Below are 22,863 nucleotides of genomic sequence, written 5' to 3'. Positions count from 1 at the left end.
CCTGGCTAATTTTTTTTTTTTTGGTATTTTTATTAGAGACGGGGTTTCACCATGTTGGCCAAGCTGGTCTCGAACTCCTTAGCTCAGGTAATCCACCCGCCTCAGCCTCCCAAAGTGTTGGGATTACAGGCATGAGCCACTGTACCCGGCTATTTTTTAATTGTTAGTAGAGATGAATTCTCCGTGTGTTGCCTAGGCTAGTCTTGAACTCTTGGGCTCAAGTGATCCTCCCACCTTGGCCTTCCAAAGTGTTGGGATTACAAGTGTTAGCCACTGGGCCCAGCCCAAAAGCTATATATCTAGATATAGATAGGTCTAGATCGATCTAGACCTATCTATATATATTTTTTGAGACAGAGTCTGGCTCTCTTGCAGGCTGGAGTGCAATGGCATGATCTCGGCTCACTGCAAGCTCCGCCTCCCAGGTTCATGCCATTCTCCTGCCTCAGCCTCCCAAGTAGCTGGGACTACAGGTGCCCGCCACCACGCCTGGCTAATTTTTGTATTTTTGGTAGAGATGGGGTTTCACCGTATTAGCCAGGATGGTCTCGATCTCCTGGCCTCGTGATCCGCCTGCCTCGGCCTCCCAAAGTGCTGGGATTACAGACGTGAGCCACCGCGCCTGGCCAAAAGCTATATTTTGAATTACATTTGCACACTGGCTCAAGTTAAGCCACAGGGAAGTTCAATCTAAATTTTAGTTATCGTTATAAAAATTGCCATTGAAGAGCCAGCTAATCAGTCTTTGAGTTACTTAATCAACAGCAGACCTGGAGCTATATGGATTTGAGAGACTTTTTAAGAGCCCTCAATTCATTTCCTCAACATTGTGGAACATGTGTTGATAATGTGATAAAACATTTCCCTTTGCCACCAATTGCTGATAATGCGATTGCCCCAAATAAACATAAAAAACAGAAAAACAAAAAACCAGGCATCCTGAGTCATATATTCCAGAAATCAGATTGTGCATATAGTGTTGCTAGGGAGGATTATGCTGTTTTGCTGCTCCAAATCATAAACTTTTCAAAGTGGAAGTGTTTCCCCAAGGACCAAAGAATCCTTCCTTTTTCCCCATTGTAAATTTACCATGCTTTTTGTCCTAGATCTGTTGTTTTAGGTCAATCATAACCAAAAGATGAATCTTTCTCTAGTTATTTCTGTAAACAAAATTTTACTTCTTGATGACTACATTAGTGTTACCAAAACTTGATTTGGCTTTGTAGAGGAGATAATTACATCATTGTGTTGGGAATTTTAATTTCACTTTCTAATAGATTTTGTGATTTCATTTTACCAGTTTTAATAATGAACAAGTATGGTATTTTTAACTATCATTATCTTTAAATTTTGTGTTTAATTTTTCTCTAAATGATATTTAATATGTTTACTTTTCAGGAATTACCCAACTCTGTCTTTTTGGTGATGGAGGTAGGTAGTATACAAACTTCTGTTTAATTTATTTCAAATTTTTTTTTTTTTTTTTTTTTAGATTCTAGCATAAATCTGCATATTTCAAATCCTTTTTGATTAATATGAACTTTAAAATTGGTGGTAGATTATTTGAATTTTTGTATTAATAAAGTTGATTCAGTGATCTAGATTCTACTCAAGGAATATAAAATTTAAAAAATTTTGAATCTATAATAATGTTTTTAGGCTATATTTACATGACATTATATACAAATGATTTTTTAATCACAATTGAGAATGGATTGAATTAATCTTGAATCACTGTCCTTATTTTCATTACTTTCTCTTTTCTATGTCAGTATTGCAATGGTGGAGACCTCGCAGATTATTTGCAAGGTAACTGTGTATGTGTGTCAGTGTTCAGTAAAGACAGTACTGCAGCCTGTTTAATCCTAAGAGGTACTTGTGAAATACACTACCCATTTTCTGCTCTTGTATAGAAACATTCAATAAATATTTGTGTATTTGTTTGACTTGTGGTCACTTTGCAGACCAGTTGTTGTTGTTTGTGGTTTTGTTTCTAAGCTTTACTTGTATATAAGTATTTACCTTTTTGTGTGTCTCTCTCTGACAGTGTTTGAGAGATGGTCCTATCCCCAGGAGAGGAGAAACCCGATAGAATTCCTCTCCTTCAAAAGGCTTGACTGAGTTTTAGTCCGTTTCGTTTCTTTCAAAATTAAAAAATTATAGTGGAAAAATATATCCAAGAAGGTATTTATGTGAATATTTCTTGTAATTAAAAAAAGGCAACAAAAATTATAAGGCATTAAAGGTAGCATTTAAATTATTTTGTGGTTCAGAAGTAAGATTTTAATATTAGATGGTGCTTTAAATTCTGAACCCAAAATGCATACATGTAGGATATGAAGCATTCAGATCAAATTGTGTGCCTCCAGAGTATTTTCTTTTTCCTTTTTTTTTTCTGGAGATGAAGTCTCACTCTGTCACCCAGGCTGCAGTGCAGTGGTGCATTCTTGGCTCACTGCAACCTCCGCCTCCAGAGTTCAAGTGATTCTCCTGCCTCAGCCTCCCGAGTAGCTGGGATTACAGGTGCATACCTCCACACACAGCTAATTTTTGTATTTTTAGTAGAGACAGGGTTTCACCATGTTGATCAGGCTGGTCTCGAACTCCTGACCTCGTGATCGGCCCACCTCAGCCTCCCAAAGTGCTGGGATTACAGGCGTGAGCCACCGCACCTGGCCAGTGAAGCCAGTATGTACTTGTTCACCCCTTACAAGATGCAAGGGGAATATGCAAAAAGACAGTAAAAGGTTAACACATTCAACCTATAAATAGGTTACGACGCCGGACGCGGTGGCTCACGCCTATAATCCCAGCACTTTGGGAGGCTGAGGTGGACGGATCACCTGAGGTGGGGAGTTTGAGACCAGCCTGATCAACATGGAGAAACCTCATCTCTACTAAGAATACAAAATTAGCCAGGTGTGGTCTCACATGCCTGTAATCCCAGCTACTTGGGAGGCTGAGGCAGGAGAATCACTTGAACCCAGGAGGCGGAGGTTGCAGTGAGCCAAGATCATGCCATTGCACTCCAGCCTGGTCAACAAGATAGAAACTCCCATCTCAGAAAAAAAAAAGAAAATAGGTTATGGCAGTTGATGGTAAAAGCACTGTGGACAGTTTACAAAAGATAACATAGATATATAGAATAATATAGAATATTGCTAACATTCAGAAGCTGTGTGGAGAAAAATGTAAAGAATACTGGTACGTGTACCCCCCACCACCATTTACAAGGGAATTATAGGCTGGGTGTGGTGGCTCACGCCTGTAATCCCAGCACTTTGGGAGGCTGAGGTGGGCAGATCACTTGAGGCCAGGAGTTCGAGACCAGCCTGTCCAACATGGTGAAACCCTGTCTGTACTAAAAATACAAAAAGTAGCTGGGCATGGTGGTGCACGCCTGTAGTCCTAGCTGCTTGGGAGGCTGGGGCAGGAGAATCTCTTGGACCTGGGTAGCAGAGGTTGCAGTGATCTGAGGTCACACCATTTTATTCCAGCCTGGGCTACAGAGCAAGTCTCTGTCTCAAAAAAAAAAAAAGAAATTATAAATACAGTTGAAGCTCCCTGTAAGCCCTTCTGCAGCCCCATTCCTGTCCTTTCCCTAGAGGCAGCCATTGTCCTGAATTTGGTAGTTTAAAAAAATATAAATTGTCAATTTAGTAAACAGATTTCAAAATGTTAATCATAGATAGAATGCAGTGAGACAGACACTTTCATTCACTGCTGTTGGAAAGGAGTCGAAGCTGGAAAGCACACTGCTCTGCCTTTCTTGACATCCTTAGTGTTCCTGATGAAGCACTTTTCTACTTGGGTCAGACTGAGTGACACCAGCTTACAGCCCTCATTAGAGTATCAGTTGACACCACCCTCCTTAGAATATCAGTTTTTTCTTTTCTAGAGAGCATGTTTAAAAAAAAAAAAGAGAGAGAGAGAATATCAGTCTCATTAACAAAACTATTATTCACCCATAGAAGCACTATTAGAACAGTTTTGTTGAACTCTTGTGTTTGATATTCTAAAGCAATATTGTTAGGAGACTGAATAGTGAAGAGCTTAATTAGCTTGAATGTTGGAGTCAGCCAGGCAAGCATGGTTCTAGCACCAGTGTTTACTTATACTGCTGTATGATTTTGGTTTTTTAACTTCTCCCTGATCTTTCTCTGCCACAGTCCTTAAGGGAATCCTTTGTAGTATAAAAGTACTTTAAAGACATATGAAAGAAATTCTGGTCCTTAGAGGAGTTATTGAGAGCTGCACTGCCCAGTATAGTAGCCACTGACCACATTGAGCTGTTGAAGTGTGGCTAGTCAGAATCCAGATGTGCTGTAAGTGTAAAATGCACAACGGATTTTGAATACTTCATCAGAAGGAAAGAATGATTAAATCTCATTAATTTAAAAATATTTATTACAAGTTGAAATGGTAATATTTTGGATATATTGGGTTAAATATATTAATTATATCTCTTTCTTTTCACTTTTTAAAATCTGGCCACTAGAAAATGGAAAGTTTGATGTGTGGCCACCTTATATTCCTGTTGGAGAGCACTGGTCTAGAAGGTCTGGAATGTCTAGAAGGTCTGGAATGTCTAGAAGGTTGAATGTCATTGTGTCACAATAGGGTCATTTAGTCCTTTAATTTGCTCTTTGAAACAAACACCTTTTACATTTTCTTTCTTTTTTTTTTTTTCTTTTTGAGATGGAGTCTCACTCTGTCGCCCAGGCTGGAGTGCAGTGGTGCGATCTTGGCTCACTGCAACCTCTGCCACCCGGGTTCAAGCCATTCTCCTGCCTCAGCCTCCCGAGTATGTTACAGGCACCTGCCACTGTGCCTGGCTAATTTCATATTTTTAGTAGAGACGGGGTTTCGCCATGTTGGCCAGGTTGGTTTTGAACTCCTGACCTCAGGTGATCCACCCTCCTCGGCCTCCCAAAGTGTTGGGATTACAGGCGTGAGCCACCGCGCCCAGTCAAAATAAATTTTAAATATACCATCCATTTCAATAGTCACAATGTAATTTAAGTAAAACATTATAAAAATAAAGTTTTAGTTGTTGATTTGACCTCCCCACTAATATGCGATAATATATATATTAGCATCTGCGAGAAAGTAGAGCTGGAAAAATGCACATCAAATTTTTAACAGTGTTCATCTCCGGAGGATGACTTTTTTTTTTTTGAGATGGATTCTCGCTCTGTTGCCCAGGCTGGAGTGCAGTGGCAGGATCTCAGCTCACTGCAACTTCCACCTCCTGGGTTCAGACTATTCTGCCTCAGCCTCCCGAGTAGCTGGGACTGCAGGTGTGCACCACCATGCTGGGCTAATTTTTGTGTTTTTAGTAGAGACAGCATTTCACCATGCTGGCCATGCTGGTTTCAAACTCCTGACCTCATGATCCACCCACCTTGGCCTCCCAAAGTGCTGGGATTACAGGCGTGAGCCACCGCGCCCAGCCCCCAAAAATTTCTTTTAATTGTAATTTTAAATTGTATTTATTTATTTATTTTTTGAGATGGCATCTCTGTAGTCCAAGCTGGAGTGCAATGGCGTGATCTCGGCTCACTGCAACCTTTGCCACCCAGGCTCAAGTGATTCTCGTGCCTCAGCCTGTCAAGTAGCTGGACTATAGACGTGTGCCACCATGCCTGGCTAATTTTTTGTATTTTAGTAGAGATGGGGTTTCATCATGTTACCCAGGGTGGTCTCAGACTCCTGAGCTCAGGTGATGCACCCACCTTGGCCTCCCAAAGGGCTGGGATTACAGGTGTGAGTCACCATAGATGGCCTTAATTTTTTATTTTTTTGCAGAGACAGAGTCTTACCATGTTGTCTAGGCTGGTCTCAAACTCCTGGGCTCAAGCAATCCGTCCACCATGGCCTCCCAAAGTGCTGGGATTACAGGCATGAGCCACACACTGGGCCATATTTGATAATTTTTAAACCATAAAGATTTATTTTATTTGAAGATGTTAAGGACGTGTAAAACTTGACAGGTCATTAAAATGATTTTAAAACCACAGTATTTCACTTGTTCCAAATACTGTTATTTCTCTCTTATTTACAAATGGAAAGGTTATATAGAACATATTCTAAGAATTATATGGACAGACATGCATCATGAATAATTTAAATAGGTACATGGATACTAAATCCTCAGTGTAGGTAAGGAATTACACTTGTGACTTTTAGACTCATTGTAATAAGTATTTGCATACCTGCTACATTGAAATATGTGCAAAGCCTTTTTCTAAAGTTTTCATAATTTTTTTCTTTTTTAATATAAATATTTTTTGCTAATCTTCTCTGTATTGTTCCAATTTTGGTATATGTGCTGCTGAAATGAGCACAAGTTTTCATTATTAAATGGGTTTTATTTAATCATCATGTCAACTCGTAGTTATTCTCATCAACTTTTATACATGAGGAAGGTGGGCACAGAGGGATTGTCTTTTCAAAGGGGTCACACATTAAGTGGAAGAACTAGGAGTTGAACAAAGGCAGCTAGACTTCAAATCAAGCTGTTAACCACAACATGCTCTGGCATACAGAGAAATAGAATTTACTGAATAGGCTGGTCACGATGTCTCTCAGTGTAATCCCAGCACTGTGGGCGGCTGAGGCAAGTGGATCACTTAGGTCAGGAGTTCAAGACCAGCCTGGCCGACATGGCAAAACCCTGTCTCTACAAAAATAGAAAAATTAGCTGGGCATGGTGATACATGCCTGTAGTCCCAGCTACTTGGGAGGCTGAAGCAGGAGAATCTCTTGAACCCAGGAGGCGGAGGTTGCAGTGAGCTGAGATTGTGCCACTGCACTCCAGCCTGAGGGACAGAGTGAAACTCTTGTCTCAAAAAAAAAAATATTTACGGAATAATGACTCACTACTTCCAAATAATGTTCATATCACCTCTTTATAGTGGTGAAATAGGTTAAAACATTTATTCTTAAGGTATTTTTAGTTATGAAAGATAGTGGGACGGGGGTGTGGGAGATAAAAGGACAGAGTAGATGCAGGAACACAGATGCCTCACAGGTACAGGTAGCAGTAGTATCTGGTCCCTCTGGTCAAAGATTTTGCTTGTTTTTAATTTGTGCTCACATAATGGTTGGAATTAAATATGGACACTTATTCCAGATATTTGACTAATATGAAGGGAACTTAGCTTTTGGCTTGTAAAGGACGTTCATATTTATTGAGTACATATGGTGTTCAGAGTCATGTGGGCACCTTCAGCAGTAAAAACATGAAGGGAAAAGCAAAAAACACAGGTGAAACAAAAGATGAAAGTGCCAATCAGTTCTCTTTACAACAGATTGACTACAGGTTTTGAGAAATCTGATATCTCTTCATAGTCTTCAATTATTAAAGTTAAAAAAATGAATAAATGTGAATCCAAATTCCTCATTCCCTTCATGCTCTCCTTCACAACCCAATCCTGTTGATGGAATATGCAGATGGTATTTGATTTTGTGTGCTTAAATATTTACGTGACTCCTTTTGTACCAGCGAAAGGGACTCTCAGTGAAGACACTATCAGAGTGTTTCTGCATCAGATTGCTGCTGCCATGCGAATCCTGCACAGCAAAGGAATCATCCACAGAGATCTCAAACCACAGAACATCTTGCTGTCCTATGCCAATCGCAGAAAATCAAGTGTCAGTGGTATTCGCATCAAAATAGGTAAATGGCCATGTATTGTGTCATGGAAAGGACATTTTTTGAAACTATTTTTAGACAACTTTAGCTTTGTTGAATGATGGATTTTTTTTTTTTTTTTTTTTTTTGAGATAGAGTCTCGCTCTGTTGCTCAGGCTGGCGTGTAGTGGCGCGATCTTGGCTCACTGCAACCTACGCCTCCTGGGTTCAAGCGATTCTCCTGCTTCAGCCTCCTGAGTAGTTGGGATTACAGGCATGCACCACTATGCCCAGCTAAATTTTATAGTTTTAGTAGAGACAGGGTTTCACCATGTTGGCCAGGCTGGTCTTGAACTCCTGACCTCAGGTGATCTGCCCGCCTCAGCCTCCGCAAGTGCTGGAATTACAGGTTTGAGCCTCCACACCTGGCCAAATGATGGATTTTATTGATGCAATTTGATATTTTTATTGAGATCGTGGAGTTCTCTTAGATAGGTGAATCCTTTACATTATTGACAGTTTCTGCCAAGTCTCAGGCAGTGCTAACAGGCCCACATCAGGAGCTCTAAATATGAATACCTGCATCTCTCGAGAGGAAAATTGATGTGGTGTGCTTACTGGCAGCAAATTAATAACCCTGATTCTTTTTTTGTTTGTTTGAGATGGAGTCTCGCTCTGTCACCCAGGCTGGAGTGCTGTGGCACGATCTCGGCTCACTACAACCTCTGCCTCCCAGGTTCAAGAGATTCTCCTGCCTCAGCCTCCCAAGTAGCTGGGATGCCCAAGTAGCTGGCATGTGCCACCACACCCAGCTAATTTTTTTTGTATTTTTTTTTTAATAGAGACAGGGTTTCACCGTGTTGGCCAGGCTGGTCTCGAGCTCCTGACTTTAGGTGATCCGCCCACCTCAGCCTCCCAAAGTGCTGGGATTATAGGTGTGAGCCACCACGCCTGGCCATAACCCTGATTCTTTACAGTTCCTAGGCTTTTGACGATGGGATCTCAGAGACCATCTAGTTTAGCCCTTGGCAGTTTTTTTTAGTAGTACCTCAAAATTATTTGAAACAATAAAAGCATAATTGTTCACATTCTACATCTGGCATTGATATTTAATGAAAACTGTATTAATGAGCTACTTATTATAATTAGCATTTTCACTTGCAAAGTTTTGTACACCTTGGTTACAAATCTGGCAGAGCAGTGACTTGTACAGTTGACGATTACTACTATTTTTAGCTTGTTGAAATCAAGGTAGCTACTTTTTTCTTTGGTGGACAGTCTTATTCAATAAGCTGTTTATTTTTCACAGTCCTTTGTGCCTTCTTGTGTCTCGAAGAATCATATGATATATGTTAGGTATGAGCGAAGACGTAATTTGCTTTTCTACTTTCTGTTTTGTGAAATAGCGGATTTTGGTTTTGCTCGTTACCTACATAGTAACATGATGGCTGCAACACTGTGTGGATCCCCGATGTACATGGTGAGTGAGTGTTTGCATCCTTGTGTGTTTAAAGCGTGGCTCCATAATCATTGGAATTTAAATATAATGCTTGCTTCTAAATAAGATGTGATTTTACATATAGTCCAAGTTGTTATTACTAATGTTAATTATATTACTGATAATGCTATAATACAGACATCTTTTGCCTTAGCATAGTGGAATGTAAAAGTAAGTCATTTTTGCCCATTTGTTTTTATTTTTTAAAAAAGATTAGTTATGAGACAAATCTATTAAGTTGAAAATAAAAATTAATCAAGGGTAGTCATGCTGTACATAATGTATAATATTAGGAGTGCTTTAAAAAACATCTTCTGGGAGCACTTCTTCAGCTGTAGGATGTGCTCATCTTTTGCATGTTAACTCTCGTGACAGGATCCCTGTGTTGTAGATGTTTTTTCCATTAGCCTCACACAGCTGAAATATCTCAGCTTTCCCCTTTATCCTCTCATATAGATAACATCATGTATTATAGGGTTAGGCTATGAAACTTCTAATGTAATGTGCAGTATTAAGTCTGGAAATACCTTAATTCTAGAGATTCAGAATTATGTAAAATAAATGTACCTATTTCAGTTCTAAATTTAAAATGGGTTTGTATTAAATTCGAAATTTCTCTAAACTAAAATCAACTTTGAACTGGTAATCAAATTTCAAAAAAATTTTATTAGATTTACAGTCTTGATCATAATTTTACTGCTTATATATAATTTTATATAAAATTTAAAATTACTTTGTACTTCTTGAGTATAAAATTAGTTTAGCCTTGAGGTTAGAGTGCTTTGGCTGATTATTAAAGGATATTGACTTAATAAGAAATTTACTAGGGAAAACAAATAAAAATGTTATGCCTGATCTGGGTGCAGTGATGCATGCCTTTAGTCCCAGCTACTTGGGAGGCTGAGGCAGGAGGACTTCTCAGGCGTTCATGGCCAGCCTGTGAACACAGCAAGATCCCATTTCCACAGAGAATTAAAGTTAAAAGGAAATGTTACATCTGAGAAATAAAACTATCTTTAAGTATATTTTCCATTTCTGTTTAATATTTGTCCTGATTAATGGTATATTTAAAATGCAAAATTTGATGAGAGGTGGGAAAATACCCGTAACAAAGCAGCAGAGAAATGGTTTTGCTTTTAGGACAATTTTTAGTATTGTGTGGGGTTTTGCATCATAGTTTTTCTATTACTATAAAAGTATTCAGATTACAAAAAACATAGGGAATAATATAGCAAACACCTATGTACCCACCATCCATATTTCACAAAGTTAACATTTTGCCATGTTTGTCTTGATCTTGTTTTTGAAAGAAATAAAATAGGCCAGGCGCAGGGGCTCATGCCTGTAATCCCAGCACTTTGGGAGGCTGAGGTGGGAGGATCACGAGGTCAGGAGTTCGAGACCAGCCTGGCCAACATGGTGAAACCTCGTCTGTACTAAAAATACAAAAAATTAGCTGGGCATGGTTGCAGGCGCGTGTAATCCTAGCTACTCGGGAGGCTGAGACAGGAGAATCACTTGAACCCAGGAGGTGGAGGTTGCAGTGAGCCGAGATCACGCCACTGCACTCCAGCCTGGGTGACACAGTGAGACTCAGTCTCAGAAAAAAAAGAAAAAAGAAAAATATTTTGGAGACAGCCCAAGTTCCTTTTGTACCTCTCCCTGATTGCATTTCCTCCTCTGCTCCTCTCACACACCTGAGGGAACCTCTGTCCTATGGTATGTATTTTATACACCATGTCCTATGGTGTGTATTTTTCTTTACTCTTTCGGCCCTCTTACTGTACTTTATGTGTCCATTATAATCAGTTGAAACATTTGTTTCTATAACTTGCCTTTTTTCATGCAACATTGATTTTGAGATTTACTAGTAAATCTCAATATATAATAATATGTTGTAAGTTCATTGCCTTATTATTTGATTAGAGAACTATCACAGGGTGTTGTTTTATTCTGGTAGTTTGTTAGGAGTGTCACCTTTACCAGTTAATTAATATGTGCATATTAATTATGCAAATAACGTACCGCATGCCCCTTAAATTTCTCTGTTCCCAGGCTCCTGAGGTTATTATGTCTCAACATTATGATGCTAAGGCTGACTTGTGGAGCATAGGAACAGTGATATACCAATGCCTAGTTGGAAAACCACCTTTTCAGGTAGGCTGACTTTTTTCTTATGTCCTCAGTTTTGGGATCTTGTCATTTTATAGTTGCGTTTGATTTGTAAAATGAAGAATACTTTGAAAGCAGTGTTTTTGGCTCCTCTGTGACTTACTTTGATTCTGTTATAGGCAAAAACTGCTTTAGTGAATCAGAACATCTTTTGGTTTTCCCCTTTTATCTGCCTGCCCTTTGTAGTTGGACTGGGCATGAAGTCTGTTGTATGTTGGGTTCGGGGCTAACAGCCTGGTGGGAAATGGGTGTGAATGGTGACACCAGAGCTTCCTAGTTAGCCTGGTTTTGGGATCCCGGAATCCACATGAGGGCTGGGGCTGGTCTGGGGAGATCTCTGGAAACCATCTCTAGCTCTCTATTTCTGACACTGCTAGGTGAGAGGGAGGTAATTATATACACTTTATGGAAATTATTATGGGTCTGTCTTCTCCTCCTCTCCCACAACATCCTGCCAAAAAGTGACCCTGTAGAGTATAATCACGATGATTTCTCTTGAGTTCATATTGCCATGTTATAATTTCTTATGTTTCAAAGAAGATCTTTGAATTTGAAAACTGAAACAAAGTGAAAATATTTGCCCAAGATAGTATTAAGAAAATTAATGATGGCCGGGCGCGGTGGCTCACACCTGTAATCCCAGCACTTTGGGAGGCCGAGGCAGGCAGATCACCTGAGGTCGGGAGTTCGAGACCAGCCTGAGCAACATGGAGAAACCCCATCTCTACTAAAAATACAAAATTAGCCGGGTGTGGTGGCACATGCCTGTAATCCCAGCTACTAGGGAGGCTGAGGCAGGAGAATCGCTTGAACCTGGGAGGCGGAGGTTGCGGTGAGCCGAGATCACACCATTGCACTCCAGCCTGGGCAACAAGATCGAAACTCTGTCTCAAAAAAAAAAAAAAAGAAAAGAAAATTAGTGACACAGCCAGGTTAAACACTTTTAATTTCTTAGTCTAGTTTGCATGTAGAGGAGGCTTCACTAATTCAGCAGCTGTTGTTATCAGCTATTTGTTGTTGTGGAGAGACTGAATAGTAGCAGTATACATAGTTCTTTTCTTTGAATTCCTTTAGGGTCCTAAGGTAAAGTACACCTGAATTTTACCCAACAATAATGTACCTATTGGGCAGGCCGTGTAACCTTCAGAATAGTGGTCCTTAAACTATTCTAAGTTTCAGGCTCCTCTCAGAGTCTGACCTCAGAAAAGGTACTTCAGAAAAGGTACCTCAGAAAAGGTACGTTATACTCAGATGTACAGAATTTTCACACAATGTCATAGGTTTTATGAGTTCCTAATGACCAGTTATGGGTCCTTCAGCAATCCATGGCTTTCAAGTTGATAATCTATGTTCTGTAGCAAGAATATGAGCATCATCTCTCTTTCCTTTCCTCCTCCCTCATACTTTCCCTCCTTTCCTGTCAGTCCCTTCCTTGAAACTCCCACTCCCTCAATCCCTTAAAAAAAAAGCATATGAGTGTCAATCATATGATTTGAAAGTTTTGACCCCGTTGTTTAGGAAATTAAACCTTTTTTTTTTAATAGGCCAATAGTCCTCAAGACTTAAGGATGTTTTATGAAAAAAACAGGAGCTTAATGCCTAGGTATGTGTTTAGATTACACTGGGTTTTACTGTTTGTGAATACAGTGTTGTTTATTTGAACTGTTTGTGTTTTATGTATTCTCATTTTTTAATTCTTTTTCAGTTGATAATGTGAAAGCATTTGTTACAACAAATTAGAAAATTGCTGGCACATCATAGGTGTCTGTGTAGTGCTGTACTCTTTTCTTTCTTTTTTAAAATGTAAATTTAAAAGAAAACGATACAGAAGTTACATGTGTTCCTTGTGGGGAGGGTAATGTGGACAGAATAGAATAGATACGCGTGAAGTAGGAAGTGAATTCCCCCCAGCTTTGCTCTCTTTAGGGGTAACAAGAGTTTGCTGTGTCTCTGTCTTCATAGTTTTTGGGCGTTCTTTATACATGTTTGAATGCTTGTTTTCCTTTTTTTTTCTCTCGAACTTGTATCTTAAGATGAGTGCTTGTTTATGTATGTATTTATACACACACATAGTTTAAGACAAATTACATCATATTTTGTGAGTTGTTTGCAGCGTCCTTTTGTTTTTTACTTTGTAGCACATCACAGATGATGTTCCGCAGCAGGATGTGGAGAGGCACTGTATGCTTTTTTTTGTTTTTGAGACAGAGTCTTGCTCTGTCACCCAGGCTGGAGTTCAGTGGCACGATCTCGGCTCACTGCAGCCTCCCCCTCCCGAGTTCAAGTGATTCTCATGCTTCAGCCTTCCTAGTAGCTGGGACTGTAGGCACCCACCACCACGCCCAGCTAATTTATATATATATATATATTTTTTTTTTTTTAGTGGACACGGAGTTTCACCATGTTGGCCAGGCTGGTCTTGAACTCCTGACCTCAAGTGATCCCCCCGCCTCATCCTCCCAAAGTGCTGGGATTACAGGCATGAGCCACCATACCTGGCCAACTGTATGCTTTTTTTTTTTTGTTTTTTTTTTAATGATTAATAGACTATTTAGGCAGGAGTACGTATAGTCATCATTGACAGACTTAATATGAGAGGTTAAATGTTTGATCCAATTTTCCTTCCCGGATAAGTTTTTCTTTTCTATCCATGTCAGTTTTGAAAACACAATACCAGAAGAAGAGGGGCCCAAATCCACACAGAGCGCCCAAGAGTGAGTTTTTAGGAGTGGGTCTGAAATTAGGATAGACATTTGCTGATCTTGCATAGGTCCAACGAATCAAGGCAGGATCTTCGATGAGCCCTCTGCGGTTGGGGTTGTTGTACTGAAGCAGGTACTCTCATTTCAGCCGGGCTCTTATGGCCAGCTGCTTGACTTGCGCCCATCGGGTGTCCGGAGATATGTCGTATTCGGCTGGGTTGAGGGTCGGGGGCACAGTGGCCAGGCGTGATAGAGTATACTTTGGGAACGACATCTTGGTGACCCAGAGCTCAACTGCACCTGCCACTGTATGCTTTTAAATGCCACAGAGAGTCCCATAGATGTACATTATTTTATTTAATCAGATCCCTGTTTTCATTTTTTTGGTTACTGCAGACAGGCTCTAGTGAAGTGTGTGTGTGTGTGTGTGTGTGTGTGTATGTATGTGTGTGTACTCCTTTGTGTATGTGTGCATTTTGTTAGGGTGGACTCCTAGAAATGGAATTGTCAGACCAAAAGATACACTTTCCGAATAGGCTGTCCCAGTGAATACAGCAAGATAGAAGACTGCTCCTTTTCCCTCATTTTTACCAACATGGAATGTTAGCAGTTTTGATGCTGCACAAATGCATGAGGACCAGTTAGCTATTAATTTAATTTGCATTATTCTCTTTATTAGTGAGTTTGGCTCCTTTGTATTTGTTTAATTTTCTTGTCTTTTCTTTCTTTTTTTTTTTTTTTTTGAGACAGAGTCTTGTTCTGTTGCCAGGCTGGAGTGCAATGGCACGATCTTGGCTCACTGCAACATCCACCTCCCAGTTTCAAGCCATTCTCCTGCCTCAGCCTCCCAGGTAGCTAGGACTACAGGCAGGCTACCACACCCGGCCAATTTTTGTATTTTTAGTGGAGACGGGATTTCACCATGTTGTTCAGGCTGGTCTTGAACTCCTGACCTCAAGTGATCCACCTGCCTTGGCCTCCCAAAGTGCTGGGATTACAGGTGTGAGACACCGTGCCCAGCCTGTTTAATATCTTTTTGTAATTCTTATTCTTTGAATTGTGTACTGCTATTAATTCATTTTCCTGTTGCTTGTTGTTTTCATATCGGATGTTAGGAAGTTGCATTAGTTCTCACTTGTATTTAAGTGCTGCCCTTTTCCAGACAGAAATAGAGGTGGCTATTTTGTAATAGAGAACATTATAGCAACTATTAGTGCAAGATTGAAGCTATGCTAAAAGTCAACATTGGGCTTTTGAGGTGCCTTACTCCTGCAGATACTCAAAACAACAGCAAGCACAATACAGGAATCTTCTCAATTTGATGCTGTTTCTCAAAGGCAATTTAGTGCCTTTTTTCCTTCTTTTTTTTTTTTTTGAGATGGAGTCTCGCTCTGTCGCCCAGCCTGGAGTGCAGTGGCATGATCTCGGCTCACTGCAAGCTCCACCTCCCGGGTTCATGCCATTCTCCTGCCTCAGCCTCCCAAGTAGCTGGGACTACAGGCACCCGCCACCATGCCCAGCTAATTTTTTTTTTTTTCTATTTTTAGTAGAGATGGGGTTTCACCGTGTTAGTCAGGATGGTCTCGATCTCCTGACCTCATGATCCACCTGTCTTGGCCTCCCAAAATGCTGGGATTACAGGCGTGAGCCACAGCACCCGGCTTTTTTCCCTTCTTTAGATGACTCTTACATGGTCTTCTTGGTATAAATGTATTGGTATTTGTGAAACCGCATATACGTTTTAGTTTACTATATGGAAGGCAAAAGTTAATGTTTATGTATATAAACTTATCACTTAGGTGGTTGTGTTTTTCCTTTCCCCCAGTATTCCCAGAGAAACATCACCTTATTTGGCTAATCTCCTTTTGGGTTTGCTTCAGAGAAACCAAAAAGATAGAATGGACTTTGGTAAGAAATAGTTTTAACTTTTGCATGTTTTCTAATTTTATTGTTATATGTGCCAAAAGATTTAAAAACTAGAGATTTCAGAAAATTAAAGTCAGTTTCACTTTTCTTTTTGTTTATTTCCTTCACTGGTTTCGTAAATATTTATTGAGTGCTTATTACTATGTTCTAGGTACGAGAGATAGAGTAATAAAATCACTCTCCTCATGTAACATATATTCTAGTGGTAGAGACAATAAACAAATTAAAAACCATAATTACATATTATATTAGAAGTTGCTAAGTATTATGGGAATAAAGAAGTGGGGGTGGGGTGGGGGTGGGGATTGAAATTTTAAATAAGGTAGTCAGTGAAGACCTTACTGAGAAAGTGACATTTGAACAAAGACTTGACTTGAAATGAGAGTGAGCCATGTGGATATCTGTGGGAAGAGCTTTTTAAGCAGAGTGAACAGCCAATATAAATGATCAGGGCTGGGAGCATGCCTGTAAGCTTGAGGAACAACTAGAAGGCCAGTTGAAGACTTGGGCTTTTCCACAAAGTGTGATGGGAGCCATTTAGAGGGTTTTGAGTGGAAGAAAAGTGATGTGACTAATGTTTTTAAAAAGGATCAAGCTGGCTGCTGCTTGAGAATAGACTGTGTGCATGTAAGGGGAAGAGCAGAAGCTGGGAGACTAATCAGGAGACTCTTGTCGTTACCCAGGTGAGAGATGAGTGTAGCTTTGACTAGGGTAATAGTAGTGGAGGTGGTAAGAAGTCTTTCTGGTGGTAGAGGCAACAGCATTCACTGATGGATTGAATGTGAGGGTGTGAGAGAGAAGACTCAAGGATGACTCCAAGGTTTTTGGCCTGAGCAGCTGAAAGGATGTTGTCGATTACAGTGATGGGAAAGACTATATGGATAGAGCAGGCTATGGGGACAAGATGAGGAGTTTCTGTTGGACATGTTAAATTTAAGATAACCATTGGATATCTAAGTGTCGATGTCAGAAGTGCACTTGAATTTCAGAAAAGTCTAGACTGGGGACAGATTGGGGAGTTGTCAGCCTGGATTTATTTATTTATTTATTTTTATATTTTTTGAGACAGGGTTTTACTCTGTCACCCAGGCTGGAGTGCAGTGGTACTATCCTGGCTCACTGCAGCCTTGAGTTCCCCAGGCTCAGGTGATCCTCCCACCTCAGCCTCCCCAGTACCTGGGACTGCAGGTGTACAACACCACCTCTGGCTAGTTTTTCTATTTTTTTTGTAGAGACAGGGTTTCGTCATGTTGCCCAGGCTGGTCTCAAACTCCTGGGCTCAAGCGATCTACCCACCTTGGCCTGCCAAAATGCTGAGATTACAGATGTGAGCCACAGTGCCCAGCAATATTTATTAAATAGATTCTTTTGTTTTTTTGTTTTTTCCTTTATTTGAGAAAAGGCCTCACTCTGTTACCCAGGCTGGACTGGAATGCAGTGGTGTGATCGTAGCTCACCGCAACCTTGAACTCCTGGGTGCAAGTGATTCTCCCACCTCAGCTTCGTTAGTAGCTGGGACTACAAGCCTGCACCACCACAGTTGGCTAATTTTTTGTTTTGTTTTATTTTGTTTTGTTTTTGAGACGGAGTCTCGCTCTGTCGCCCAGGCTGGAGTGCAGTGGCATGATCTTGGCCCACTACAACTTCCGCCTCCTGGGTTCAGGCAGTTCTCTGCCTCAGCCTCCTGAGTAGCTGGGATTACAGGCGCCTGCCACCATGCCCAGCTAATTTTTTATATTTTTAGTAGAGACAGGGTTTCACCATCTTGTCCAGGCTGGTCTTGAACTCCTGACCTTGTGATCCGCCCACCTCAGCCTCCCAAAGTGCTGGGATTACAGGCATGAGCCACCATGCCCGGCCTGTTTTGTTTTGTTTTTTCGAGACGAAGTTTTGCTCTTGTTGCCCAGCCTGGAGTGCAGTGGCATGATCTCGGCTCACTGCAACTTCCCAGGTTCAAGCTCCCAGGTTGCAGCCTCCCAGGTTCAAGCTATTCTCCTGCCTCAGCCTCCCAAGTAGCTGGGATTACAAGTGCCCATCACCATGCCCGGCTAATTTTTTTTGCTTGTTTGTGTTTTTGAGACGGAGTCTTGCTCTGTTGCCCAGGCTGGAGTGCAGTGGCGCGATCTCGGCTCACTGCAACCTCTGTCTCCCGGGTTCAAGCGATTCTCCTGCCTTAGCCTTCTGAGTAACTGGGATTACAGGCACATGCCACCATGCCTGGCTAATTTTTGTATTTTTAGTAGAGATGGGGTTTCACCATGTTGGTCAGGCTGATCTTGAACTCCTGACCTCATAATCTACCTGCCTCAGTCTCCCAAAGTGGTGGGATTACAAGCGTGAGCCACCACGCCCGGCCTAATTTTTGTATTTTTTTTTTTTAGTAGAGATGGGTTTTTGCCATGTTGGTCAGGCTTGTCTCAAACTCCTGGCCTCAGGTGATCCACCTGCCTTGGCCTCCCAAAGTGCTGAGATTACAGGTGTGAGCCACCGGGCGCGGCCCAGTCGGCTAATTTAGGGTCTCACAATATTGCCAGGGCTGTTCTCGAATTCCTGGCTTCAAGAAATCTTCCTGCCTTAGCCTCCCAGAGTGCTGGGATTACAGGTATGAGCCATTGTTCCTAGTCAAAATAGATTATTTTCTAGTGTGCCATTTAAATTCTTTCATTGAGCGTTCTGGCTTTTTTGTACTATGTATTTTTTTTTAATGATTGCTCTAGGGATTACAGTATGCATCTTTTTTTTTTTTTTGAGACGGAGTCTTGCTCTGTCACCCAGGCTGGAGTGCAGTGGCGGGATCTTGGCTCACTGCAAGCTCCACCTCCTGGGTTCATGCCATTCTCCTGCCTCAGCCTCCCGAGTAGCTGGGGCTACAGGCGCCTGCCACCACGCCCGGCTAATTTTTTTGTATTTTTAGTAGAGATGGGGTTTCACCGTGTTAGCCAGGATGGTTTTGATCTCCTGACCTCGTGATCCGCCCACCTCGGCCTCCCAAAGTGCTGGGATTACAGGCGTGAGCCACCGTGCCCGGCCTCTACAGTATGCATCTTAATTTATCACAGTCTACTTTATATAAAAACTAGTTGAGGCCGGGTGTGGTGGCTCACGCCTGTTAAGCCCAGCACTTTGGGAGGCTGAAGTGGGCAGATCATGAGGTCAGGAGACCAAGACCATCCTGTAGTCCCAGCTACTCGAGAGGCTGAGGCAGGAGAATGGTGTGAACCCGGGAGGCGGAGCTTGCAGTGAGCCAAGATCGCGCCACTACACTCCTCCAGCCTGGGTGACAGAGCGAGACTCCATCTCCAAAAAAAAAGAAACAAAAACCAAAAAACTAGTTGAATTCCATTAAAATATAGAAGCTTTGTTCCCTTAATATGGCTCCATTTGCTCTTCCCTTTGTGCTGTTGTCTTACATATTATGTCTATGTTGTAATCTCAGCAGTGGAGTGTTACGACGATTGCTTTATACAGTCTTACCTCTTTTTTTTTTTTTTTTTTTTTTGAGACGGAGTCTCGCTCTGTCGCCCACGCCCGGCTAATTTTTTGTATTTTTAGTAGAGACGGGGTTTCACCGTGTTAGCCAGGATGGTCTCGATCTCCTGACCTCGTGATCCGCCCGCCTCGGCCTCCCAAAGTGCTGGGATTACAGGCGTGAGCCACCGCGCCCGGCCTTACCTCTTTTTAAGAAGTGAGGAGAAGAAAGGTGAAAAACATGTATAGCATCTTTTTGTGTGTTTCTTTTTTTTTTTTCTGAGACAGAGTCTCACTCTGCACCCAGGCCTAAGTACGGTGGTGAAAACAAGCCTCACTGCAGCCTTGACCTCCTGGGCTCAAGTGATCCTCTTGCCTGAAACTTCTGTATAGTTGGGATTACAAGTGCACACCACCATGCCCAGCTAATTTTTAAATTTTTTGTAGAGAGGTTTTTGCCATGTTGCCCAGGCTGGTTGCCAACTCCTGGGTTCAAGCGCACATCCTGCCTCGGCCTCCCAGAGTGCTGGAATTATAGGTGTGAGCCATCATGCCCAGCCTTAGAGTACTATTTTAGCCTATACATTTATCATTTCTGACACTCTTCATTTGTTCTTATGGACTCAAGTTACTGTTTGGTGTCATTTTTTTCTTCTTTTTGTATTTTTTGTATCTCTTTTTTGTTTGGTGTCTTTTTTTAGTTCTAATATAATTCCATTCCTTTCCTCCTCTTTTGTGTTGTCATATATATTAATCTTTGTATGTTACAAAGCCCAGTAGTACAATTTTATAATTATTTTATACAGTTGTCCTTTAAATCGGCTAAGAGAAAAATACATAATGTACTGTCTTCCATAATTATCTACATAATTACCAATGCTCTTTATACAAATTCTCAGAATCTTCATTTATCTGGGAATGTCATTATTTCCCTTTATTTCCCTTCACTTTGGAAAAGTGTTTTTTTTTTTGGTAGATACTGAATTCTTGGTTGTTAGGATTTTCTCCAGCCCGTACTTTGACTATGTCATCTTACTGCTTTCTGGCCTCCATTGTTTCTGATGAGAAGTCACCTGTTAATCTTACTAGGTTTCCCTAGTAGGTGATGAGTCATTTTTCTCTTAGTGCTTTTGAGATTTTTCTCTGTCTTTGATTTTCAACAGTTTTAACTGTGATGTGTCTAGATGTGTATCTCTGTGTTTATCCTGCCTGGAGTTTATTGATCTTTTTGGATATATAAATAAATGTTTTTCACCAAATTTGGGGAGTTGTCAACCATCATTTCTTAAAATATTCATTCTGTCCCTTTCTCTTTCTTTTCTCTGAGACTCCCATTGTGTGCACTAAATGGTCTATGCTTGATGATGTCTCACAGCTGAGTCTGTTCATTTTTCCATATTGTTTTTTCCTTTGAGTTTTTTAGATTGGAAATATCTGTTAATCTGTTCTCAGCCTTGCTGATTGTTTTATTCAGTTATTGTACTTTTTAAGTCCGGATTTTCTGTTTGGTTCTTTTTTATAATTTCTGTCTTTTTCTTGATATTCTCTATTTGATGAGTCGCTGTCTCCTGCCTCAGCCTCCTGCATAGCTGGGACTACAGGCGCCCACCACCATGCCCAGCTAATTTTTTGTGTTTTTAATAGAGTCGGGGTTTCACCATGTGGGCCAGGCTGGTCTTGAACTCCTGGGCTCACATGATCCACCCACCTCGGCCTCCTAAAGTGCTGGGATTACAAGCGTGAGCCACTGTGCCCGGCTGGCTTTCTCTACTTTTAAAAATGGGCGACAGAGTGAGACTCTGTCTCAAAAAAGAAAATTTGTTTATAATAACTGCTTTAAAGTCTTTGTTAAGTCCAACATTTGGCCCCCTCACGACAGTTTCTATTGACTGCTTCGTTCCCCTGTGTATGGGCCATACTTCTTTGTTGCTTTGCATGCCTTGCGGTTTTTTGTCGAAAATCAAACATTTTGTTCAATACAGATAGCAACTTTAGATTTGAACCCTCCCCCTCTCCCAATTGGGGGTTGTTCTGTTTTTTTTTTTTTTTTTTTTCCTTTGAGACAAAGTCTTACTGTGTCGCCCAGGCTGGAGTGCAATGGCATGATCTCAGCTCACTGCAAGCTCCGCCGCCCGAGTTCAAACAATTCTCCTGCCTCAGCCTCCCGAGTAGCTGGGATTACAGGCGCACACCACTATGCCTGGTGAATTTTTGTATTTTTAGTAGAGACAGGGTTTCACCACGTTGGCCAGGCTAGTCACGAACTCCTGATCTTAAGTGATCCACCTGCCTCAGCCTCCCAAAGTGCTAGGATTACAGGCATGAGCCACGATGCCTGGTCGGATTGTTCTATTTGTTTAATAACTTGCGTGGACGAAATCTGTGGAATATTGTTTTCCTTGCAGTTTTTGAACATTGATTTATCTCCAAAATTGTTTTTGTATTTTTTTCAGTTAAAAAAATTGTAAAGCCCAGTTTCCTAGGGGTCACCCCTTTGTCTACAGTTTTTTAGTGGTCAGCCAGTTATTGGTCAAAGGTGGTGCTTTGAGACGGTAAGTTACCATCCTTTGTCCATAGATCTGTGTGTGGCTTGGGGAATGCACTAAAAGTTCAAGCACAGCTGAGCATTGTGGCTCACATCTGTAATCCCAGTGCTTTGGGAGGCCGAGGTGGGCAGATCAGTTGAACTCAGGTGTTTGAGACCAGCCTGGGCAACATGGTGAAAGCCTTCTACTAAAAATACAAAAATTAGCTGGTGTTGTGGTGTGGGCCTGTAGTCCCAGCCACTCAGGAGGCTGAGCTGGGAGGATTGCTTGAGCCCTGGAGGTCAAGGCTACAGTGAGCTGTGATCATGCCACTGCACCCAGCCTGGGTGACAGAATGAGACCCTGTATAAAAAGAAAAAAAAAAGAAAGAAAATGTTTCATTTATCTTGACTCCAATCTTTATTATTTCTTTCCTTCTACTAGTTTTGGGCTTAGTTTGCTGTTTTTCTAGTTCCATAAGCATGAAGTTAGCTTATTGATTAGATGTTTCTTTTTCTTTTTTTTTTTTTTGAGACGGAGTTTTGCTCTGTCACCAAGGCTGGAGTGCAGTGGCGTCATCTTGGCTCACTGCAACCTCCATCCAGCTCCTGGGTTCAGGCGATACTCCTGCTTCAGCCTCCAGAGTAGCTGGGACTACAGGCTCAAGTCACCACACCTGGCTATTTTGTATTTTTAGTAGAGACAGGGTTTCATCATGTTGGCCAGGCTGGTCTTAAACTCCTGATCTCAGGTGATCCACTTGCCTCGGCCTCCCAAAATACTGGGATTACAAGTGTGAGCCACCATGCCTGGCCTATTTCTTCTTTTTTTTTGAGACAGAGTCTTGCTCTGTCGCCCAGGCTGGAGTGCAGTGGCACAGTCTTGGCTCACTACAACCCCTGCCTCCTGGGCTAAAGTGATTCTTCTGCCTCAGCC

General features: G+C 41.4%; 1 protein-coding gene and 1 pseudogene across 4 annotated transcripts in view; one reads left to right on the top strand and one right to left on the bottom strand.

Moving 5' to 3' along the window:
• ULK2 (unc-51 like autophagy activating kinase 2) overlaps positions 1–22,863 on the top strand; it is a 99,367-nt gene that overhangs the window by 16,741 nt on the left and 59,763 nt on the right. For all 4 annotated transcript variants that reach the window (XM_055101213.2, XM_034942253.3, XM_034942252.3 and 1 more), the window contains exons 4-10: positions 1,399–1,431; positions 1,773–1,809; positions 7,508–7,681; positions 9,043–9,116; positions 11,190–11,291; positions 12,851–12,909; positions 15,834–15,916. In XM_055101213.2, the coding sequence (XP_054957188.1) occupies positions 1,399–1,431; positions 1,773–1,809; positions 7,508–7,681; positions 9,043–9,116; positions 11,190–11,291; positions 12,851–12,909; positions 15,834–15,916 (562 nt within the window). The remainder of the gene's footprint in view (positions 1–1,398; positions 1,432–1,772; positions 1,810–7,507; positions 7,682–9,042; positions 9,117–11,189; positions 11,292–12,850; positions 12,910–15,833; positions 15,917–22,863) is intronic.
• LOC100971859 (NADH dehydrogenase [ubiquinone] 1 beta subcomplex subunit 4-like) lies at positions 12,938–14,401 on the bottom strand (annotated as a pseudogene).

This window comes from Pan paniscus, chromosome 19 (genome assembly GCF_029289425.2).
Source record: "Pan paniscus chromosome 19, NHGRI_mPanPan1-v2.0_pri, whole genome shotgun sequence".
NCBI lineage: Eukaryota > Metazoa > Chordata > Mammalia > Primates > Hominidae > Pan > Pan paniscus.
This window is presented reverse-complemented; position numbering and strand designations above follow the sequence as displayed.